This window comes from Limtongia smithiae (assembly GCF_038497785.1).
Source record: "Limtongia smithiae strain NRRL Y-17922 unplaced genomic scaffold V1518scaffold_2, whole genome shotgun sequence".
NCBI lineage: Eukaryota > Fungi > Ascomycota > Lipomycetes > Lipomycetales > Lipomycetaceae > Limtongia > Limtongia smithiae.
The window spans coordinates 874,600-895,044 of record NW_027117623.1 but is presented as its reverse complement, the minus strand read 5'-3'; the positions used below and the strand labels follow the sequence as shown (position 1 = coordinate 895,044).

Below are 20,445 nucleotides of genomic sequence, written 5' to 3'. Positions count from 1 at the left end.
TAGCTAGATAGTATATAATACCTAATAGGTTGTTGGAGTTATTATTCATACAACACCAGCGACTACTCAGTAATTGATGAATAGTTTAAGAACGCGTGGTAAGTCGATAGATTTGGCTTGAAAAATACAAAGCCCTCGGCTCTGCTTCGCCCTGTAAATGTTATTCACCAAGATCACCGCCATCCCGCCATTCGAATTGGAATCGCTCGTTCGCGGGATTGTACTTGCAATGGTACCATAAAGGACGTGCGACGGGTATGGTATAATTTGATGTATAAATCACTGGTTCCTAGTGCTCATGATAGGTGCGCTAGCGAAATCATGCCCGCGTTCGGTAGTTCAACCACAACGACGCAGCAGCAACGGCCATCGTCCTCGATGCTTAACTTCAGTAATGTCAATTACTTCCAGGAGTCTCGGTCGCGACCACGGAGTATGCAGAATATTGCCGCCGGCTTCAGGCGCCGTGCGCCGCCACCGTCGCCGTCGACTTCGTCTAAGAAGAACGTCAACGGGAGTGTGAAGAGCGAGCGGTCGGTCGATTCGTGGGATGCACGAAATCAGGCTGCGATGGTGAAACTTGAGACGACGTGGAAAGGCGACGAGCAATCATTATTCGAACGTGTGAGTGCCAAATTTCGTGGATACCGCGAGTTCTCAGTTCTAACAAGCACTGTAGTTGCAGAAATTGCGCGAGACAGAGCGCTCAAAAATGGAGCAAAGCGGACTAGTCGACAAAATAGATGCCCAGAAATCTCTCACTGAGGCAATTGTATTCGTCGGAACGTGCTGGGAGAAGTGTCCGGTTTACGAGCGAGTTCGACGAAATGCTGGAAACCTGTTGAAGTCGTATGAGAAGGATAGTACTACTGGACAGTTTGATCCTGCGCTTGCGGTAAAAGAGTTCTCGCGACCAGCTGCTGGACAACCGCCACCATTGCCGTCAGATGTTCGACCGCCTGGTGTGCTTCAGGTATAGTCGAGCGTTGTACAAATTTGCGAGATAAGTAGTTAATGGTTTTCCAGACTACGTTAACATATCTAATCGACAACATCGTACCACAACTTCCTGATTGCCACGCTTTTCTATGGGACCGAACGCGCTCGATACGGCAAGATTTTACGTACCAAAATTATACAGACTATGAAGCTATCGATTGCAACGAGCGCATTGGCCGGATCCACATCGTTGCGCTGCATAGCCTTGCGCGGGACGGGATAGCGACCGCACGACAACAAGAACTCGAACAATTTACAAAGGTTCTACAGACGCTGTCGGAGCTATATAGCGATGCACGAACGAATGGAATACAATGTCCCAACGAAGCAGAATTTCAGGCATATCGGCTATTAATCTTCCTCCGTGACACAGATTACGACAGACAGATCCAAGAGCTGCCGGTTTCTATATTTCTCGACGAACGGGTACAACTTGCGCTGGCGATCCGTGATTTTGCGCAGCAGAATAACATCGTTGCGAGAGGTTACACAAACACCGAAAATGCGCAGAATATGTTTGTCCAGTTCTTCAAGCTGATCTCGCGGGATACAGTGCCATTTCTGATTGCCGCGATTGCGGAAATGCATTTTAACGACATCCGGATGTGGGCGCTCAAGTCGATGGCATCTGGATACCATAAGCGCGGAAAGCCATATAAAGCATCCGTGCTAATGGATTTTCTCGGATGCGATGATTTGGATGAGCTGTTCGAGCTTTGTGATCACTGGGAGATTGCTCGACGGCTCGTGGACGATATCGAGTGCGTGGATGTAACATCATGGAGCGGTAAGTTTGACATGACCGTTGGCTTAAATGACGTGGTTCTAACGATTTGGGGACAGACGAGAGAGCTTTAGCGAAGCCTGCATTTCGCCAAGCATTTTCAAAACGGTTAGTCGATTCGAAGCTCACCAACCTTCTCAGACAAGATCCGTCTGCTATATCACGTCTGATCAATGGGAACAATTTGTCTATATATCCGCAGAATTCGCAAGACGCGAGCATTACTCTCAAATCATTGTTTGGAAAAGGCTCTAAGCTCGTTCTTGGAGGAACCTCACAATTCGCACCGCAGATTCCGTCTGCATATTCATCGGCACCTAGAAACGGCAGCGCGTTCTCGCAGAGCTCGAGGATAGTTGAAATTGGGTTGTCGCCACATACTGCTTCACAACCATCGTTTGATACTGTTGCCAGTGGATCGCCATTGCCAAACTTCGATTTGAAGCCATCAGTACCGCAGACGTCACCTTTCTCTTCAAGTTTTGGTGCTACGCCATCTTCAGCCTCGGCGATTTCCTTCCAGACGAGCCTTCCCGCAGCTAGTAGCAGGTTACAACCGCTGGCGGCTCCTGGATTCAGTTTGTTCGGCAGCCCCTCAATCGCACAAGTCAAGCGGAAAGTCGAAGTTGAGGAAGTTTCCGAAGCTGCAGAGACAACATTTGTATCCGATCCGAAGATTTTCTCGCCGTTTTCGGAAATCAGAGCCCAACCGCCGTCAGTGCAACAACAACAACGAAGTAAGTCTGCGGCGTACAAGAATGCTGCATCATTTGTGCGAGATAACATCATTCAAACAGTTGTCTCGTCTTTGGTGAATGATGTGTCACAGAAGACAATTGACAGATCAAAGGAGCAGAAAAAACAGAACTTATTACAGTCTCTTCGGAACGAACTTTTCGACGGGCTTGTATTTGACAACACGTGGCAGGTGTGCCAGGAGGCATTGGCCAAGAATTTCAATCGCACGAACTTGCTACGATCGGTGTTGAAGCTTGTAAAGCAGACTGCGGCGACCGCCAAGGTTAGGAGCGATCTGAGGAACAAGCGACGGCAGCAAAGTGCAATGGCAGCTAGCATGCTGGGCCGTCCACTCAAGCGCTCACGCATTGCGAAACCACAGCGACGGCGGTCGGAGGACACTCTTGACGAGAGCAATCGGATCGTTGAGATGATGAAAGAGCGACAGTCGATACAGCAGCTCTGGGCCACAGTAGATCTCGACCGCGTTGTCACTGCACCGATAGACGCGACGCTGGAGAACGCACATATCAACGAAGGAGTACTCGATATTCAGCTGCTTATGGCAGATTGGAACACAGCCGCGGGGATCTGGCTGCGTTCGAAACTCGGGCTTGAGCGCGAGGATAATAAGTTGACTCGATCGCTGGAAGGCAAATACGCCAACGTGACGTTCTCCACGATGGACGACAATCCTGACAGCTACGTCGACGTCGCGGGCCTGGTGTTTTCGTGCGGAATGCTGGGATATCGCGGCGAAGTCGCCGATCCGTGGACGATACTCGAGCGCGACCGGGAGACCTTGCATGAGGCACTGCGACGGTTATGGAAGTTTTCATTGTTAAATATTTCGCTGTTCGTGCTGTACTGGCCATTCGACTCGATTTCTAAAGATGAAGTCGTTGCGGCGCTGGGCTTGCGTGAGTTGGTGGAGTATGATAAGCGGCTCGTTTCGGCTGTCGTGTTTATGTCGGTTGACTCGTTTGAGGAGAGCCAGTTCTCGAATGCTCTGGAGAGGTTTGTAACATCAATTCAGGTGTAGAGAAGCATTTGTTGTGCATTAGATTTGTACTTTAGATGGGATAGGCGTGTATATTTATGTATAATAAATGTGGTTATATTCATGCGCACGAGAGAAGTAGCCACCGTAAGATCGCTCTTGAGATAGAGATATAAGATTCAGCTGCAGATGTAAATGTCTGACTTATAAAGTCCGAGTAAATAGCTATAGTATACAATTTCATCGTTCGCTCGTACCATCCATAACTTTTTGCTCATCTGTTGCTCAGCTGCAATACCCAGCGTGACAAGATCTGTGCCCGTCTGATCTTGCGGTACGACGACTCGAGCTGCAGAGAATGGTGAGCAGAAGTGCCAGTAGACTCATCGACAGTTCTCGACCGGCGGTCGTGTGGCAATACCAGCATTTGTAGTTTTCGTCGAATAATAATGCCCTGGTGCAAAATTTCCGTGGCGACTTTGGATTTGACGGTCTGTTGAGGGTTGTCGTCATCGGAGTGGTGCCGTAGCGGAGTCATTGAAAACGATGTATTATAAAGTTTTGAGGTCACCAAACGGTCAGTAACAGCGTTCTTCTGTTTCGACAGAAGGCGTTTAAGAGAATGCAGTCGCTTATGACCGGAGGACGGGGGTATACCGATGGTCGATATTTGGTCGGACGAGATATCGCCGCATACGTCGCTGATTTGCTTTTCATGGATCTCAGACGGACATAAATCCTCAGCAGTCTCGCCGTTCTGATCGACGTTCTCGTCGTCAGCCGCGATTGCACTGTTTCTATCAACAACGAACGGCAACACGCGTTCTTTACCGCTGCGTTCGTCCTTTTGCGGCTCACGCTCAGCACAGTCAACAGCATCATTGTCCATATTGAATTGATAATCCAAATTTCCGTGAAACAAAGTAAGAGTATCGAACACGCTGTAATCGATTTCATGGAGTGGTTCAAAATTCGGATTCATTTCTCTCCGGATTTGAAGGCGTCGTGTACGTCCACGGCTTCGCGCCGTCACGTACGAAGGCTCTCCTACAGTGATGTAGTCTGCATCAGTAGTAGTTGTAGTAGTAGGCACACCAAAGTCTGGAAGCTGTAAGGTACGGTAGTTGTCGTATACATGAATATCTTTAGTCGCGTCCTTGACGTTGTTATTGCCAATCCTGCAGGTTGATGCGGCGCTAAACATAGTCTCCACATCTAGCGGTGTGAACTCAGGCAGCTCTAACCTCGGTGGCCCATCAAAATGATGTGATATCGCGCAATACGCATTGTAGATTTGCTCATCAAGAGTATCAGCGAAATCGCCCTCATCCGTCGCTGACTCGCTGGTGTATTCAGTATTACTTCTTATGATCGACACGGTATTTCGCTTTGTATTAGATGATATTAATGCAGCGGACAGCGGAAGGAGCGGTGAAGAGAAGCTAGCGCCCACACGCATCAAGCGCTCTTGTTGAATCGGCTGTTGTTCGTCGAACCATGGATCCTCGCGAGCAGATTCCTCGCTGTCGTCAGATATCTGCAGAATATGTCGTACTTGATCGTATTCTAGCATATGCTTCCCCGAAATACTGAGTTCATGCGATTTTGAGCTTGAAAATAGTGCCGGCACGGGATTAACTGAATCATAAAATCATGTTAGCCATGACTCGCAGCACACCTCATAGTATAGATCAATTTAAAAATAGTCATACGACTAATATCACATGTGTCGCTCAATAAGCCATCCATGAACGAGTCATTAGGCGTGTGCGGTGGTACGTCTAGTGGCACGGTGCTGCCGTCGATATCGCCGTCGTCGTCCAAATCAAGCAGAATCGACGGCGAACATGCGCCGCTACCCTTGCGCTGGTGTTCATGAAGCTCAGACAACAGATACTTGTCTAGTACACTGATAGCAGCCTCGATATCAGTGGCCATTGCTATACCTGTAACGCGTCGAAGTTTGGTGTGAGTGAAGGTTGTAAGGTGAGTTGCGCGTCGTGTACGCGTCTTGGGAGAATTGCGTAAACACTGCAGTACACGACACCCTGACAAGTACGCGGCGGTCCCAGACTCCCAGTCAACACAGAATCTCCCCGCGCTTACGCTTTGCATGGTTTAATCGTGCTATACGTGGCTCTTCCTCATTCCATTATTCCCGGTCTACGAGATTCAACATCTGAACTAAATTTTCCAACTACTCAAGAAATGGATTGGAAGATCTAAATATTCATATGATATTACTCTTATAAAATTTGTCAAACTTTGTAACTAGGACTACAGGCTGACCAGCGTTGCGAGGCGTCAGGTGTTTGGGGTGCATACGAGCCCATCAGAGAGAGTATGACAAGGAGTGAGATGTGTTATTGACTGGCATTAGGCAGGACTGGAAGTTTGTCACCGTCGGACAGGACAGTAACCAGACACCAGGACATAATCGCAGCAACTGGTATATATCGCATACTTTACTGATGGGAACTTCCGCCGACCAAATCGTCATGCATATCTTGCGCAGCATGAGAACCCCATCGAGAGGCGATTACTTTTATGACATGGAGCCACTTCAACATGACGATTCTCAAAGGGACATTGATATAACAATGAGTTTATGGAAAACTATGTGCGAGTGACATATATGCATAGATCTGCGACACATCATCACTTTACTTCCACTAGCCGTTCATATCTCCTACCTGAATGATTCTTCTGTCGCATGATGGTTCTATACCTCAAATATTCTTGAATTGGGCTTGTCTGTCTGACGCTACAATACTGAAGCATTTCTGCACGTTGACTGGTCTTACAAATATCAGGCTGCTGATCCTTGAAGCGGGGACCCTGATGAGGGATGCTGATAGAATGTTTGGAAGATATTTTGCACTCGGACGAGACATCTAATGTACATGTTTTGGATCTTTTATGTATCATATAGCCGAATCACGCAAAATCAACTATCAAACTTCAAAATCTAAGTGCGCAGTGCTTTATGCCCCGACAGATGACTAGAATAAGGCATATCACAGACACGCGATGGGAGACCATCAACAGCGCGTCAGCGTGATCGAAAACTTCTACCACGCAACCAAATGTCTCTGTCACAGTGCTGCTTCCTCTTCCAGGACGAGACACCTGGCGAGCGTAGTACATGAATTTTTATGGTTCCGGAAGCTGATCATGGTGATCTGCTTCTCCCACGATGATTCATTCTAAATCGTTATTGTTGTACGCCGTATGCGCAACTCGTCAAACCATCCACAACCAACAAAATCCCCATGCAATAACTGTACATAAACAAAAAACCAATCCAAACAAATTGAAAATCATTAGACCCATTAATCTAAGCCCATATAGTCATGCAATAACCATTTTTGGGAAGAATATCCTTTGGTGCAAATGTGATGCTGTAGCAAAAAGTCTGTATGTGGAGGTACGTGCACGTATCGTGGGAAGCCTCAGCCAAAGTGTAGGCGATAGGTATCGATATCACTAATGGCTTTACTCAACTTCCTCGACCTCATGACCCCAGACTTCCTGGAAAGTCTTCTTGCCCTTCGTTTCAGGGACAAACTTGAGCGTGAGTAAAAAGTACTGCAGAGACATTTGTTAGTATCATCGCTCAGACTATAACAAATTCCGTGGCTCAAACTTACGAATAGTGCAATACCGGAGAGAATGAAGAAGACATATCCACCGATCGCCTGGTTAATGATCGGGAAGAGGTAGCCCTAAATATATGTCAGAACAGAAACAATAGGTCGAAACCAGAAGTACTTACAATGAAGAAAGTCGAAATCCAGTTGCAGGTAAAGCCGACACTCTGCGCCACACCAACCGAGCTCGCCTCAGTGAGTTCGGGAATGATCAAGAACGGAATAGGTCCAAGACCGACGGAGAAAAAAGCGACGAAGATGGTTGCGGCAATACCAGACAACACAGTGACTCTGTTCAAGATGCCGAACGCTAGCAAGAATGAAGAAACACACATGCCGCCGATGGAAATAAGCAGTAGTGGTCTGCGGCCGACTCTGTCGACAAGCGGAGCAATGGCGAGGTTAACGAGGCAGTTCAGAGTCGAAATCAGAACGTTGACCAGCACCGCGCCGTTGGGGAACAGAGTGGACAAAATGGTGACGCCGTAGAAAATCATGGTGTTGATACCGCACAGCTGCTGCGCAGTCAGGATACCAATGACTGCGATCATCGGTCGTCGATACTTTGGCGAGACCAAAAACTCCTTGTACGTGATCTTGTGGAAGTCATGCGGCGTCTCCGATTCGACTGGTAGCAGAGTGCTGGCTGAGCTGTTGCTGCCTTCTTCGGCGGAGACAATGAGAGACAACGAATCGTTCGCGTGACCAATCTCGTGCACAACCTCGACCGGCGACATCTGCGCGACTGAGTCATCGTCGTCCATGACTTTAGAGTAGGTAGAATCGGAGGATGATCCGCTATCGACGATCGACTTTACATTCTCCGGCTTCTCCTTCCATGACTCGATCAGCAGGTCAATTTCAGCAAACTCCTCCGCGGTAGCGTAGCCGTCTTTTAATGCTCGCAACTTAATCAACGACACACGAGCGTCGTGTACGCGATTACGCAGAGTGAGCCACTTCGGTGACTCAACGCATAAGGATATAAGAAGCAAGTTGATGAATCCAAGGATCCCACCGAGCGACACAATGACGCGCCATCCCATGAACGACGACAGGAAAATGCCCATGACCTGCGCGCTCAAAATGCCGATATTGACAAACTCTTGACACATGGCGCCAATAAGACCCGCCATGGCCGGGGGACTGATTTCGTTGAGGTACATCGGCGTGACGATAAGTGAGCTGCCGGCACCGAGACCAGCGATGAAGCGGCCGAGCATGAACAGGGGGAAGTTCGTCGCGACAGACATGACCACGGGTCCCAGGATGAAGCCGACGCAGTTCATCATAGTGAGACCTTTCCGACCAAACCGGTCCGCGGCGCGCCCGGCGAATGTCGCGCTGATGAAACCACCGACGCTGAAGATGGAGTTGATGAGACCCACCTTGTTCGCATCCATGGGGATGCAGTCGACAAGCGCGTTGGTCCCGAAGTAGTCATTGTACTTGATCGCGCACGAGATGTACTGTTCCGGTGCATTCAGTTCCGACTAGATACATCCCTCAAGTCAGTTCAGAGCCGTCCCAAGCCAGCAGCGAGCGACTTACCAAGTGATATCCGAACTGCAGTGCGCCGAGATTGCACACGACGACCTGAAATAGCAGCAGTGCGGAGACGTGCTTAGGAAACGCCATGACTGGCGATGCGTGAGGACGGCGTGGGGACACAAGGGCCAGGATCCGTACAGCGCGTTCTCGCAAGCAGTGTGGCCTGGCCGTATGTGTGGGCTGCGGCGGCGGCGCTGAAGGACATGAGTCGCGGGAACGTCCCGTGCCGCCGCGCGATTAGCGTCAAAGGGTTGCGATAAGCACCTGCCCCTAAAAACTTTAGCTCAGAGCGCCGGCGCGGCGGCCATTTTCTCAATTGGCGCGCAGCAAAGCCTAAGGAAGATGTAGTTGATTATACCTACGTTATTTCACACTAGATATACTGTAACTTCAAGCGCGAGGCTCGAATCGTGTACGTATGACGTCCGAAGCTTACATCTCCAAAATCTCGCGGAGCCAGTGCCGGATAACGACCTCGCCCTCCTCCATTCCTTTCCAGTCCATATGGCGCACGATCACTGCAGCGTGCGCCGCCTTCGTCTTTGTGATGTGGACGGGGAACTTCTTCCACGACACCGTGTTGAGAGATCTTATCATCTGCAGCTGGCCGTCGCTGAGCTCAAGAGGGGGAATGTAGTCGTACGGCTTCTGCTCCAAATTAAGAAGTGATTCATCGTTTGAGTCAGAGTCTTCCAACAAGTTGTCCACAAGAGAGTGCGAAATGCCGTATGGAATGAAGTCGCCCAAGACTGTGTCTACCACGTCCTCGACCTGTTCATCAAGGCGCGGCAGACGAAACTCGTCGAGACCATACCGTCCCTTTCTGTTGGAGTGAAATTCACGCAGTCGGCGCGATGAATAAAACGTCTGGATTGAGGCCGAAATCAAAAACGCCAACACGTAGATGGGTGATATGAAAACGAGCTTAATGAGCATGACGGACAAACCCGGTAAGACGGTCAACGACTTTGCTCTGGCCTGCACTCCGGTAACAGTTCCGTTTCCGGAGAGGTCACACAGAGGATCATGAGACGAATATGTCACGTCATCATCGTGAGACCGCTTGCGCATGGAAACCGGGTTCGACACATCCAATATCGTCGGTGAATAACCAGGAAGGTGGTTGAGAGAGACTGTATGGAGGTCAAGGAACGGATCAGTGTGAGAAATGCCAGCAGTAAACCAAGAAGTACGTCTGTCGTTCACGATATTTGCGTACAATGCATGATTTGAGAACAGTTCAAGTGCGTGAAAGAAGATAGACGACTTGTCGGCTAGAAGGTTGATCAGCGGCATCGAAGTGTTTGAGAAGTTGTCGAGCATGAAGAGCTGACGTCCTGTGGCAGAGATTGTACGCGGAACAAGAGTATTGAACAACGTGGTGGGCAAGTCCTTTCCTGGAGCGCGTACGCCGATATGAGGTGTGCAGAAGGTGGTGAAGTTCTGATGACGAGGGTTAGACGCAGTCTGCGAATATAGTAGCAGACAGCTTACCACAGGTGTAACTTTCTTAAAAATGCCCTTGGTGTACAAAATGCCAATAGCGTATCGTGCCATAAGACCGCCAAGGGAGTATCCCACCACAGAGATTTTGTCAATCTGAATGTTCTGCTTCTCGTAGCTCTCAAGCGCTTGCTCGATCTAGAAAGTCATTACACAATTCACCGTCCACCAACCACACGGAAAACATACCTCATCAGCGACCTTTTCGCCACACATGTCTATGCCGTCATAGGTGAGATACCCTTCGTTACTGCGGGTTACCAAAATGTACGGCTTCCTGTACTTGCTGTTATGCGCCAGAGCGCCTGCTTGAAGCAGCGCCGCTACCTTCTCCTGAACAGAGAGGCCCTTTTCTTCAATATCAGATTTAGTCAGACGATCACGGTCGCTGTCCACATACTCGCGCATCACGGTGCCGTCGGCTGTCTCCGTCGATGCAGCCGCTGGTGCGAGGTCATCGTAGACATAGTACTGATCGATGGCGCGCGAGACGTAGTCGAAGTGTGAAGCATTTCCCCAAAGACTACGATGCAGAAGAGTGTCAGCGGGCAGGCACAGCACGGAAAAAGTGACGAGTCCGAGGCTCACCCGTGCACAAGGACAAGAAGGTGTTTGGAGCGATAATCCATTCAAGTGTGAAACGGTAAGTTCGAACAAGCAGGGACGAGCGGTGTTTAGCAAACAGGCGCAAAGAGATTTGTGAAGGGGCGGTGCAAGAAAAGGGAGAAGAAGAGAAGGAAAGAAGACTACGGGTGGAAGGAAAGGTCCGCGAGTCGCTCGGCGGAGTGAATGTACGCGCACACGACCGGCGGAGATCCGAGACTACGCACGAGAGCAAGTTTACCGCCGCGTTCGCACTGCTGTTCTGGGCAGCATCGCACGTGCTTCAAAGCGGCCGATAAGCTCTACCCTTCCGCAGAACAGGGCCCAGCACAACGCATTGTTCCTCCCAAGCCTAATCTTCCTAACCCTGTGAGCTACTACGTCATAGCCAGACTGTGAGTCCCGTGTGAGTCGTGTATTTACTGCACTGCCCCGTTCCGTAAAGTATACATGCACCACTCGTTCATCCCGCCTATACCAACTTCTTCACCTTCCCGCTCACTTTGCGGATTCCCGCACCGCTCACCGTGCGCCCTTTCTCCGAAGAGATCGATCCCGACAGTATTCTACGTGGTGCCTTTGACGCCGACATCGATCTTGTTGACATCGGCATCCCAATTGTCGCCGTCGTCGTGGTCGTGGTCGTCTCTACCGTCACAGCCGAGTAGCTCACGCTGCGCCGTCCCGACGGGGAGGTGCTCGTCGCGCGAGTTTTCCTCACAATGAGCTTCTCTTCGACTTGGTCCTCCTCCATAGCGTTGGATTCATCTTCCTTGACTGTAACTGTTGTTTCGCCGTGAACAGTCCCGGACACAGTTCGCGAGTATGGCTGGGTTGGCGACTTCCGCGGCTGTCCTGGCGTCGGCTCGGGAAGCCTTGAGTTGTTCTCTACCTCGCCAAGAATGCTGCGAATCGGCGTCCGCGGGCTTGCAATCCGGTCTCTTGGAGATGACAGCGGCACCAGCGGGCAAAATCCTGCCAGTGCGGGAGTGGGAGATCCAAGGGTCATCGTGTACCGCCATTCCCGGAATTGGTGCTGATGGATATAAAGCCAGTGTTGCTGCGGACCGACAACCATTCCTGGTCGCATGAACCGCATGTATGAGATGACCTCATTTGCCGTCATTGCGTACATGTACATCAAAAACGCACCGATCAAGCAACCCGTCCGCCCAAGGCCCGCCTTGCAATGAATGGCAACCAGCTTCTTCTCGCGCGTCAGCTCTAGACACACTCCAATGAAGTTCTTTACCATATCCATCTCTGGCACCGTACCGTCCTCAAATATCATGTCAATGTGCTTAATATCACGCTCCTCAAATATCCGCTTATCATACAAAGGCGAGTTAAGTCGAATCACGGCTGCGACATTATTCGTCTCAAAATAGTCCAGCACGTTCTTAACCGCAAGCGGCATCTTCTGTGGTGTCATGTCTGGACTTGTGCTGTACTGTGGAGATGCAAACGCGACAAAGTGAGGGGGGATCATATTGAAATCACCCATCTCAACGCGCTCATACTTCTCGTATCTATATCTCCAGTCAGCATTCGGAAGAACATGTACAAAATTAGATAGACATACTCTTCCAAGTTAAATTCCTTAATATTCAAAAGACCAAGATCGTGCGCCTTCCATACTCCATATACCACATCCTGAATCGACAGCGTAAAATCTGCCACAGAGTATCCCGCATCTCTGAATGGCATGAATGGCGGTTCTGCCTGTGCAATAGGCGCCAGTGCCAAGTGCGGCGGCCAAGACTGGATCAAAACCTGCAACATGTGAGCCAGTGAATCGTATCAAATTGCACGAGTACAAGCACAGACCATGTAGCAACATAGCACGCACGCAGTATTAGCTCTTGAGCGGGGGTTTGTTCGCGAATAGATCACAACCGCTCGCCCGCTGTTTGCCTCGTCGGCCAGGACCTCGTGCAGCGCGACGGCGAATCGGTACAAGTGGCCGATGTGCAGTGGCCCAAAGTCATGATGAAATGAGCTATACGGAAGCATGTCCTCGACAGTTAAGTATGTGAATGTGGCATTGTCGGCTGGTGCAGAGTCGAATGCGCCGAGATATAAACGATCTTCGCCGAGGATCAACGTTAGCAAGTGGATCTTCTAACACCAAGGAGTATCTATCTACCTTTGAGAATCTCAATGGTCGGCACTCTTCCTCGGCGGGGCGAGGAGGTGGTCATGGCGAATGTAGCAGGTAAAGATGCTGAAAGACAATGCAACTGAAAGACAGATGGCGTGCGTAGACGATGAGATCGAGTCCAACGAGATGGTCAATATGTTACGACGGAGAACGTGTAGACCGGTTGTGGGGCGGACAGGTGAGATTCAGTGTTGTACAAAGCAGCACAAAGCAGGAGTGATGTCTGGAGGTTATACCCAGACAGGTGGCATACGCGGAAGGAGAAGTTGGTGGGCCGCCACCGTGGGCGTCATAAATCGCATCTCTCTGTTTACAACAAACCGAAATAAACATCAAGGTTGCCACAGCAACACTCCGTCCCTGCACAACTACAGATATGTTTAGGCTCTCACTTTACGCGAGCCCTCCATCCATGCAGTCCCACCACACTACGCACTAATTTACGACGATCGACAAGCGAGTGTCGAGAATCGAGACTTCAGATACTGATGTTTCAGCAGACCATCCCTGCGATGCGAAGTCGCCTGAAGTAGTAATATCGTAGTCCCAACGATGCAGTACTGCCGAAGATTCGACAACCACGAGATGGACAGGGAGCGAAATAATTGAGGGGCCTGCTAAAGTTCGATGCCGGCCGTCACTCAAGTTGACCTGTCCAGACAACGTTTGAGCACCCCATCAGTTATACCTCATCACGCAAATCTTGATAATATGCCTGATAACCTAAGTCGTTCTCTGAGTGTTCGTTAGCCCAGGACCGTAACACAACAAGGCCATTGAGAAAATAGCCTGCTCCCCATCAGTGAAGGATGCAGCCAGTGAGATTCAATCCGGTCCCAGCATGTAGTACAGTAAAGACTCATGCCTCAATAAAATATTGATTCAAGATAGCCTCTAAGACGAATGATTACAAGCATAATATCGGAAAAGACAAGTCCTTGACAAAACAAATTCCTGCCGCTCCAAATATATTACAACTAGCCGTAGAGCGCCCAACGCGAGCAAGGAAAGCGCAGACGGAGTCGCCGCATGCTTGCTGTCTGTGGTCACGCATGCGTGCGCATTCGCTTTACTCAGGGAAGGTGCGGCGGCGAGCCTGAGCAATCCGCTGCTCCTTGGTGAAGTAGCTAGCGGGGTCAGGGGACTGGGCGATGGCAGCCATGTATTCGAGACCATCGCTTCGGTGCTTAATGTAAGGCTTGTGGACGCTATAGGGGCATTCTTGTAAGCTTCACTGCTGCACAGGGTTTATACGAAAGCTGGCAGAGGACACTTACTAGAACCTATTCAAAAAGTTAGCAACCTGATGCATATAAAATCAAATCAACAAATGAGTAACGTACCAGTAGTAGCTGGCGACGATGGTAGCGAGACCTATTCAATTATCGATGCGTTAATGTACTGTCTTTCACTTCGTTTCGTTCCTAGTCGGAACCGACTGCGATCCCTACCAAAAGCTGCACACGCGTTAGCAAAACTACTTATTCAAAAAAAACAAATCGTTGTTCCTCAACTACACGTGTGACGTGAAGGGAGCGAACACGATCGTTTCAATACTGGGATAAGCCAGGAGTGAGGGTCGTCTTACAGCTTCCAACGTCACGAATGACCTGGCGCTTGAACATGCCGGTAATAGGAGCGATGGCCATTTTGTGGTGAATCCTCCTCAAGTGCGAACAGGATATGCAGGGTGGTGGAGAGTGGGAGGATGGAGAAGCGTGGAGACAGAAGAACACTGCGGTGGCTTCCCGGTGCCGCGAGAAATGGTGTGACCAATCGCACTCCACAAATTTCAGCGCTGGCCCTAACCTCTGATCACGAATCACAGCTGTCACACTGTGACCCGTACACAACGACTTGGATACTTGATGCATTTTATTTGACATTACGACACGCGATATCAATGGTGTAGATAAGTGTTAGGTAGTGTAGTGAACCACGTAAAGTCGTCGAGTGCGTGCCGCACCATGTATATGCCGACGGCGAGTATGCCAACGACGATGCTGAACGCAATCAGCCAGCCAGTGGCGCTGCTATTCAAAATCTTCCTCTCCTCTGTCGGCTGCTCAGCAGTTGAAGGTATATCGCTGATTCTTAGAGCAGGCGCAAATATGTCCTCCAGACCTGTAGGTTCCTCCTTGGGGAAAAAAGTCTGGGGAAGCATTTTATTATCCAGAAATTCAGCACGAAGAGAAGAAATGTTTCCAGCATTCGCCTGAAAATATTGCTCCTTGCGTGGATTCCGGTCCGCACTGCCATTTGCTGAAACCGATGCAGAAAATCGAGAACTGATGGCGCCGTTCGGCGGTGGCGCAAGTCGCTGCCCGTCTGCGAGCTTAGGGATCCCAGGAAGGTCCGGCATGCCGTGTCTCTGTGCCATGATGTCAGGCATTGTAGGCGCGAATGAAGGGCGCCAGTCCATTTCGTCGTCATTAGATGGTCGTGATAAAACTCGCTGTCGCGGCTGCTCAGTCAGTGTTTGAAAGCTCATTAATTTGGAGCTAGAGGTAGTTGCTGGACTCATGGCAGAGAGCGATTCCACCATATGGTCAGTAGAAGTGGTCGGTTCTCGCTGTGTATGAATCCGTGGTGAAGCTGGAGACACAGACTCAAACTCCAGGTATGTGTACGAATATGCTTCAAAGATCACAGTAAACACAAGCACAATCATGTTCACAAACTGAAACCCCTTTACGGTAAGTCCAAGATCAAATAGCCGTGGCAATGCTATCATCATGCCGATATACTCGCTAAAGAGCAACATTCTGACAAACTATGGGTCATTTCAGCATAAGAAATCGTCGAAGACATATCAAGCCGCACTCACAAAGTATCTGCCGCGTCCACCGACAATCCGCGTTCCTGAGAGGATAGCGGCCCCGCCGCCGTAGTTCCAGTAATAGTATAACACGCTGAACGGAGCCATGCAACGCAAAAGTGCAAATATTAGCATTGCGCTTTCTGAAGCTTGAGTCGGGAGAGAGCCGCTCTGAGCGATGGTGCTGTGGACAGTCGCAGACAGTTGCCGGCATAGAGATAACATGATCTCAATCAGAGTCTGTTGCTGTCGTTTATCATAATTCGCAAATTGACTTAGTTGAATGTCCGAGTATAGCGTATTTGCAAGCAGAATCGTAATAAAGCCCAACGAATGAAGAATCGCACAACCACCGCGTGCGGCCCAAGCCAATAGCTTGACGACCTTCCAGATCGTCCACCGCGGTTTCAACACTAGTTCCGGCGTATGGCGTCGCTGTGCCTTTGAAGTAGCGACAACCGGATAACTCCGCGTATTCGATAGAAACGAACCTAGCAGCTTCACTCTGGCTTCGTAGTTGTTCTGCTCCAATCGTTGCGAGACATTGCTAGCGCAATTAGCGCAGACGGGGGGATACCGTTTCTCGAGCTCGGCTTTGTACCGTGCTATTCTTAAATCGTAGTCTTTGTTCGATGGAGACTCGAAGTTCGCCAGGGTGTCCATGACGATGCGGTGATTGTTCTGGCAATTATGACAGAACGGAGAGACCTCGTCGAAGTTGCTCCTAGACGGCGCGAACGACGATGCGAATCGATAATGACCAGACTGCGCTGCAGCAACATCACCCGGACTTGGATCTGTTATATCACCGACCTAATCAACTGTCAGTATTACACCATAAAAGCGAACATTCACGAGCAGTTTACATTGTCGAGGATATTGATCGCGTCACAACTACGACATGTCCACTCGATAAATCCTCCTGGACGCTGCCGCACTTCACTCAGGGTTACAAACTCATTGCAGTAGAAGCACGTACTCCTGTGTCCAGCCTTTGGATTTGACCATCGCATGACTAGATCAAAGGCGCATGCCAGCGGAAGCTGCTGATGAACCGGTGTACGTGCAAACTGATTACACGTGAACTCGTGGAACGTCAGGTTAGGGCTTTCCACAACACGTCGGGAGCACTCCCGCTCTCGGATCTTAGCTTCTCGCCTTCGCACCCTTAACTTCCACACCACACGCGCATCGCACATCGCAAACATGGACTACTCAAAGCTCAAAGTTGCGGAATTGAAAGAGGAGCTAAAGCGGCGCGGACTGGCGATGGGGGGATTGAAGAAGGATCTGATTGAGCGTCTGTCCGCGGCAGACGCGTCGGCAGCGGTTACAGCAGACAACGACAAGAAGACAGAGGATGCCGCTACTGCTTATGTACCGAAGACGTCAGTGCCTCTTGTCAGCGTCAGCGAACATGAATCAGTGCATAGTGCGGCAGATACTACGGGAGAGAGCGTGCCGGCTCCTGGATCAAGTGACGAAGTAGCGTCCGCCACAGGCTTGATTCCCGCAGAGACACAGGATGCGACGACAAACTTGCAAGATACTGAAGTCGTGCAGGTAGAGGTGATACAGCCCATGGCTGGATCCACTGAGACGGCTGATCTGGCTGCGCAAGGATCTAAGACTGCAGTTGGAATGATTGCAGAGATTGCATCAAAGCGGGCTGAGCCAGAAGCGATGGCCGGCACCGTATCTGATGCTGCAACAGTGAAGGTAGAAACGGAGGCAGAGAAGCAGATTGCTGAATCGGCTCCGAAGACTGCAGCAGCAGCCGTACCAATGTCGACATCTGCTACTAAGCTAGTGCAGGTCGCCTCAGCGCCAGAGTCGAAAGTCAATGAGGAAGAGCCGCTTGGGAAAGCGAGCTATACAAAAAGGCCGCTCTCGCCAGAGATCGGCACCGCAGTGCTGGATCAGAAGCGGATCAAGAGTACAGCTCCTCTGAAGGCTGAAGTAGCCCAAGTCAAGACTGAGGCGCCGACAGAGGCACCGGCGGTGAAGCAAGAAGCACTGGAGCCCTTAGTCGAAATTGTGCGCAAGTCGAGTGTCCCCGTTGAGCGCTACAAGCCCACAAAGTCAGTGTATATTTCCGGCTTTTCGCGGCCATTGAATCTCAACGCCTTGAAGGCGTATCTGGAGGGCCTTGCAGAGGAACCATTGACGGAGTTCTATATTGACAGCATTCGCACGCACTGCTACGCGGTGTTTGCCACGATTACTGGAGCTTCAAGAGTGCGCGAGGGTGTGTATGGATTTCCATTTCCACTGGAGGAGCGTGGACGGAAGTCGTTAGAGACGGAGTACATTCCTGACGATAAGTACGCTGAATGGACGGCATTTGAAGAGAGTGCGGAAGGCCGGTTACGTAAGTGGGAGGTCGCATTTGGTGATAGCAGCGCGGATTCGATACGGCTGGTCGAGACCGGCTCGAAACCGCAACGCACCCCTGCAACGATGCGAAATGCAAACGGACGACAGCCACCATTGAATCCGCTCGGCCAGGCGCGCGAGCCGACCGCATTGGGTGGGCACATCATTGGTGGCAACGGTCAGGAGTCTGTGAGTGATTCGATTGCTAGGCGGAGTGCGGATCCGTCGATGCGGCGGACGAATGCGCGGCCGCATATTTACTATTCAGAGGCAACGGATAGATTGCAGCCGTCGAACGGACCTCGGAACAATCACCGCGACGGTCGACGCGCTGGAGCTGTGCGACATTAAACAGGAATGGTTGCTTTCTGACGCCGTTGCCGGTACGACTTGCAGGTAAGGTATGGTTTCTGTGTACTAACATGAATTATAGCAATGTATTATATAGTCTATCTATCTCCGTAGTTCCTATTTACAGCCCCAAATAAGGACAAAGGGATCTTAATTCCTACGCGAAATCAGATCTCAATCTGGATGACAGTCTCGTCGAAGGTGACAGACTTTTTCCGAGTGCGAATCGCTTCCTCGACAACTTTCTTCTTCGGTTTCTGCTTGCCTTTTTTTGGTTTGGTCTTTGCTGGCTTCGATGAAAGTGCGTCGACAGGGACAGTTGGGGTGGTTGTCGGGGCTATTATCTCAGGCAAGACGGTGATGCCCCGCTCCTCACGCGTGCAGCGCGTACATGTGCACCAAAAGCCCCATCCTTCAAGCAGCTCTTTTCGACGAGCATCCAGGTCCTTGGAGAGATCAATGTAGTTGGTTGTGAGCTCCTCGCCTGGCGCAAGATCCCGCTTGGCCAGGACTTTGATGCCCGCAGTCCTGCCGACAGTCTTGACGTCGACGCTGGGCTCGCATGAGTGATTCAGATGTGACTGCACGAGGTAGATGCTGCCGTCACGGCTATTGATGTTGACCATGCCGATACCGTAGAGGAATTCCTCGTAGGTGGGCGCGGAGAAGTGGGTGAAGAAGCGACAGATCACGGAGTAGCCTTCCTGCCAGAGCATGTCGAGATGGTCGCCGAGGAAGATGTTGCTCTGCATCTGGGGATCAGCCCTTTGCCGGACGTCCTGACGGACCTTCGCAAGGCTATTGATTCCAACTGCGACAGAGGTCTTGGGCGCAGCGGCGGTGTCGGCGGGAGTAACATCGAACTGGACAGCCGCAAGACAGTACGCATAGAGTAAGACCGCGCTCCACTCGTTTTCGATTGCGTACTGCTCAATAGCAGCCCACTCAGTGGCGAACCTGCCGTGACGAATATTCTTGTGCAAGGTGTCCAATTTGCGACAACGCGAAGAACACCACTTGCCAGCACAGGTGGTGCACTGCACGGCGAGCGTGGACGACGAGACGATGGGGCGCGCGCAGTAGGAGCACGCGAAGCCGGTGGCGACCTTGCCGACGAGAGACAAGGGAGGAATTAGCACGAGTGCCGGCTCGGTCCAGATGAGTGTGTCTTTGGGGACAATGGGCGTTCTAGCGGTGACCTGCAGCCCTTTGCCGCCACGGTCAGCCGAAGTGAAGACTTCCACGAACGACGGTAGTTCGAGATCCGGCACGGGGACGGACAGCGTGTCGCCGACGTAGAGCTTGCTACGGAACTCTTCGGGCACGTTTGCGTAGGGCGGGGCCATGGTGGCGGCATGTTGGCGCAGGATCGCCTTAAGCCGGTTCAGCGAGAGCGTCCACGTGGGATTGTCGGCTTTGATACGCGCGTGCAGCTTTGCGACGGCGAGGCCGGGCTCGGTCTCGCGCTGTTTGAGGGCGGCGGCAAGAATGTCTTCCTCGGAGGGACTGATCGCGGCCGCCTCGAGATTGGGATCGGGCATAGCTGGGCCCTAATGATGTGGGTGGTATGGGCGGTTCAGTGGTGCGGATGGGCTCGAGGATGTTCGAGGAGGGGCATCGCGGCGATGGCGGGGCAGCCGCGGGAAGTGTCAGCAGCGACACGAGGCCCTCGGCCACCACTGGTCTCGTGCCTCTCCGTTACGCCTGCGTGTTCAGTTCCAGGACAGGTTGCAGCCAGCTCAGCACCTCTTCTCGGGTCTCTTTTAGAGGCCTCTCGTAGGGAGATGCCAGGAACCACGTCTGTCCGGGAAGGGGCGCTGTAGAGACGCGGGGCATCGCGGGGCGCCGCACGCGGCACGTGCCTGCGTCGTCGTCGGGCCGCTGTCGGCTTCCCGCGTCTCCTCGATATAA

At 51.1% G+C, this 20,445-nt stretch overlaps 9 protein-coding genes across 9 annotated transcripts; 2 read left to right on the top strand and 7 right to left on the bottom strand.

The window, feature by feature from the left end:
- Positions 1-158: 158 nt before the first annotated feature.
- V1518DRAFT_412244 (SAC3/GANP/Nin1/mts3/eIF-3 p25 family-domain-containing protein) lies at positions 159-3,647 on the top strand. Its single transcript, XM_066903038.1, has 5 exons — positions 159-255; positions 315-624; positions 680-973; positions 1,027-1,786; positions 1,843-3,647. The coding sequence occupies exons 2-5, from the start codon at positions 322-324 to the stop codon at positions 3,561-3,563; spliced, it is 3,078 nt and encodes a 1,025-aa protein (XP_066761380.1). The 5' UTR covers positions 159-255; positions 315-321; the 3' UTR covers positions 3,564-3,647.
- On the bottom strand, positions 3,530-5,532 carry V1518DRAFT_412238 (uncharacterized protein). The gene is made up of 2 exons (XM_066903037.1): positions 5,234-5,532; positions 3,530-5,159 (listed from the first exon to the last, which is right to left on the bottom strand). The coding sequence occupies exons 1-2, from the start codon at positions 5,457-5,459 to the stop codon at positions 3,796-3,798; spliced, it is 1,590 nt and encodes a 529-aa protein (XP_066761379.1). The 5' UTR covers positions 5,460-5,532; the 3' UTR covers positions 3,530-3,795.
- Positions 5,533-6,732: 1,200 nt separating this feature from the next.
- Positions 6,733-8,981, bottom strand: V1518DRAFT_169090 (major facilitator superfamily domain-containing protein). Its single transcript, XM_066900810.1, has 4 exons — positions 8,723-8,981; positions 7,297-8,664; positions 7,172-7,246; positions 6,733-7,109 (listed from the first exon to the last, which is right to left on the bottom strand). Exons 1-4 carry the CDS (start codon positions 8,807-8,809, stop codon positions 7,017-7,019), a joined length of 1,623 nt encoding a protein of 540 aa, XP_066761378.1. The 5' UTR covers positions 8,810-8,981; the 3' UTR covers positions 6,733-7,016.
- Positions 8,982-9,054: 73 nt separating this feature from the next.
- Positions 9,055-11,021, bottom strand: V1518DRAFT_412231 (putative serine esterase-domain-containing protein). Its single transcript, XM_066903036.1, has 4 exons — positions 10,814-11,021; positions 10,415-10,748; positions 10,217-10,363; positions 9,055-10,165 (listed from the first exon to the last, which is right to left on the bottom strand). The coding sequence occupies exons 1-4, from the start codon at positions 10,852-10,854 to the stop codon at positions 9,155-9,157; spliced, it is 1,533 nt and encodes a 510-aa protein (XP_066761377.1). The 5' UTR covers positions 10,855-11,021; the 3' UTR covers positions 9,055-9,154.
- A 149-nt stretch (positions 11,022-11,170) lies between these two features.
- Positions 11,171-13,290, bottom strand: V1518DRAFT_412228 (protein-tyrosine phosphatase-like protein). The gene is made up of 4 exons (XM_066903035.1): positions 12,975-13,290; positions 12,656-12,915; positions 12,411-12,601; positions 11,171-12,357 (listed from the first exon to the last, which is right to left on the bottom strand). Exons 1-4 carry the CDS (start codon positions 13,027-13,029, stop codon positions 11,301-11,303), a joined length of 1,563 nt encoding a protein of 520 aa, XP_066761376.1. The 5' UTR covers positions 13,030-13,290; the 3' UTR covers positions 11,171-11,300.
- Positions 13,291-14,058: 768 nt separating this feature from the next.
- Positions 14,059-14,638, bottom strand: V1518DRAFT_425739 (uncharacterized protein; the record flags this gene model as incomplete). Its single annotated transcript, XM_066905942.1, has 5 exons — positions 14,059-14,197; positions 14,267-14,272; positions 14,333-14,363; positions 14,429-14,446; positions 14,578-14,638. The coding sequence occupies 5 exons, from the start codon at positions 14,636-14,638 to the stop codon at positions 14,059-14,061; spliced, it is 255 nt and encodes an 84-aa protein (XP_066761375.1).
- A 158-nt stretch (positions 14,639-14,796) lies between these two features.
- V1518DRAFT_412219 (Ima1 N-terminal domain-containing protein) lies at positions 14,797-16,856 on the bottom strand. The gene is made up of 3 exons (XM_066903034.1): positions 16,674-16,856; positions 15,817-16,620; positions 14,797-15,762 (listed from the first exon to the last, which is right to left on the bottom strand). The coding sequence occupies exons 1-3, from the start codon at positions 16,818-16,820 to the stop codon at positions 14,890-14,892; spliced, it is 1,824 nt and encodes a 607-aa protein (XP_066761374.1). The 5' UTR covers positions 16,821-16,856; the 3' UTR covers positions 14,797-14,889.
- Positions 16,857-16,970: 114 nt separating this feature from the next.
- V1518DRAFT_412218 (uncharacterized protein) lies at positions 16,971-18,632 on the top strand. The gene has a single exon (XM_066903033.1). The coding sequence runs from the start codon at positions 17,014-17,016 to the stop codon at positions 18,532-18,534; it is 1,521 nt and encodes a 506-aa protein (XP_066761373.1). The 5' UTR covers positions 16,971-17,013; the 3' UTR covers positions 18,535-18,632.
- On the bottom strand, positions 18,601-20,393 carry V1518DRAFT_412217 (uncharacterized protein). The gene has a single exon (XM_066903032.1). The coding sequence runs from the start codon at positions 20,073-20,075 to the stop codon at positions 18,702-18,704; it is 1,374 nt and encodes a 457-aa protein (XP_066761372.1). The 5' UTR covers positions 20,076-20,393; the 3' UTR covers positions 18,601-18,701.
- Between the last annotated feature and the right edge of the window lie 52 nt (positions 20,394-20,445).

What these genes read in the sequence shown, in the direction of transcription:
- V1518DRAFT_412244 (XM_066903038.1), top strand. Translation starts at nt 322, where the DNA reads ATGCCCGCGTTCGGTAGTTCAACCACAACGACGCAGCAGCAACGGCCA. An exon ending in AGCAATCATTATTCGAACGT is followed by an intron (nt 625 to 679) that starts GTGAGTGCCAAA and finishes CAAGCACTGTAG; the next exon opens with TTGCAGAAATTGCGCGAGAC. An exon ending in GGATGTAACATCATGGAGCG is followed by an intron (nt 1,787 to 1,842) that starts GTAAGTTTGACA and finishes ATTTGGGGACAG; the next exon opens with ACGAGAGAGCTTTAGCGAAG.
- V1518DRAFT_412238 (XM_066903037.1), bottom strand. Translation starts at nt 5,459, where the DNA reads ATGGCCACTGATATCGAGGCTGCTATCAGTGTACTAGACAAGTATCTG. An exon ending in CGACACATGTGATATTAGTC is followed by an intron (nt 5,160 to 5,233) that starts GTATGACTATTT and finishes TTTATGATTCAG; the next exon opens with TTAATCCCGTGCCGGCACTA.
- V1518DRAFT_169090 (XM_066900810.1), bottom strand. Translation starts at nt 8,809, where the DNA reads ATGGCGTTTCCTAAGCACGTCTCCGCACTGCTGCTATTTCAGGTCGTC. An exon ending in GGATTTCGACTTTCTTCATT is followed by an intron (nt 7,247 to 7,296) that starts GTAAGTACTTCT and finishes ACATATATTTAG; the next exon opens with GGCTACCTCTTCCCGATCAT. An exon ending in TCTCCGGTATTGCACTATTC is followed by an intron (nt 7,110 to 7,171) that starts GTAAGTTTGAGC and finishes ATGTCTCTGCAG; the next exon opens with TACTTTTTACTCACGCTCAA.
- V1518DRAFT_412231 (XM_066903036.1), bottom strand. Translation starts at nt 10,854, where the DNA reads ATGGATTATCGCTCCAAACACCTTCTTGTCCTTGTGCACGG. An exon ending in CTTCTTGTCCTTGTGCACGG is followed by an intron (nt 10,749 to 10,813) that starts GTGAGCCTCGGA and finishes TCTGCATCGTAG; the next exon opens with TCTTTGGGGAAATGCTTCAC. An exon ending in GCGAAAAGGTCGCTGATGAG is followed by an intron (nt 10,364 to 10,414) that starts GTATGTTTTCCG and finishes ATGACTTTCTAG; the next exon opens with ATCGAGCAAGCGCTTGAGAG.
- V1518DRAFT_412228 (XM_066903035.1), bottom strand. Translation starts at nt 13,029, where the DNA reads ATGACCACCTCCTCGCCCCGCCGAGGAAGAGTGCCGACCATTGAGATT. An exon ending in GACCATTGAGATTCTCAAAG is followed by an intron (nt 12,916 to 12,974) that starts GTAGATAGATAC and finishes TCCTCGGCGAAG; the next exon opens with ATCGTTTATATCTCGGCGCA. An exon ending in AAGGAATTTAACTTGGAAGA is followed by an intron (nt 12,358 to 12,410) that starts GTATGTCTATCT and finishes CTGGAGATATAG; the next exon opens with ATACGAGAAGTATGAGCGCG.
- V1518DRAFT_412219 (XM_066903034.1), bottom strand. Translation starts at nt 16,820, where the DNA reads ATGCGATGGTCAAATCCAAAGGCTGGACACAGGAGTACGTGCTTCTAC. An exon ending in CGATCAATATCCTCGACAAT is followed by an intron (nt 16,621 to 16,673) that starts GTAAACTGCTCG and finishes ACAGTTGATTAG; the next exon opens with GTCGGTGATATAACAGATCC. An exon ending in GTGGACGCGGCAGATACTTT is followed by an intron (nt 15,763 to 15,816) that starts GTGAGTGCGGCT and finishes AATGACCCATAG; the next exon opens with TTTGTCAGAATGTTGCTCTT.
- V1518DRAFT_412218 (XM_066903033.1), top strand. Translation starts at nt 17,014, where the DNA reads ATGGACTACTCAAAGCTCAAAGTTGCGGAATTGAAAGAGGAGCTAAAG.
- V1518DRAFT_412217 (XM_066903032.1), bottom strand. Translation starts at nt 20,075, where the DNA reads ATGCCCGATCCCAATCTCGAGGCGGCCGCGATCAGTCCCTCCGAGGAA.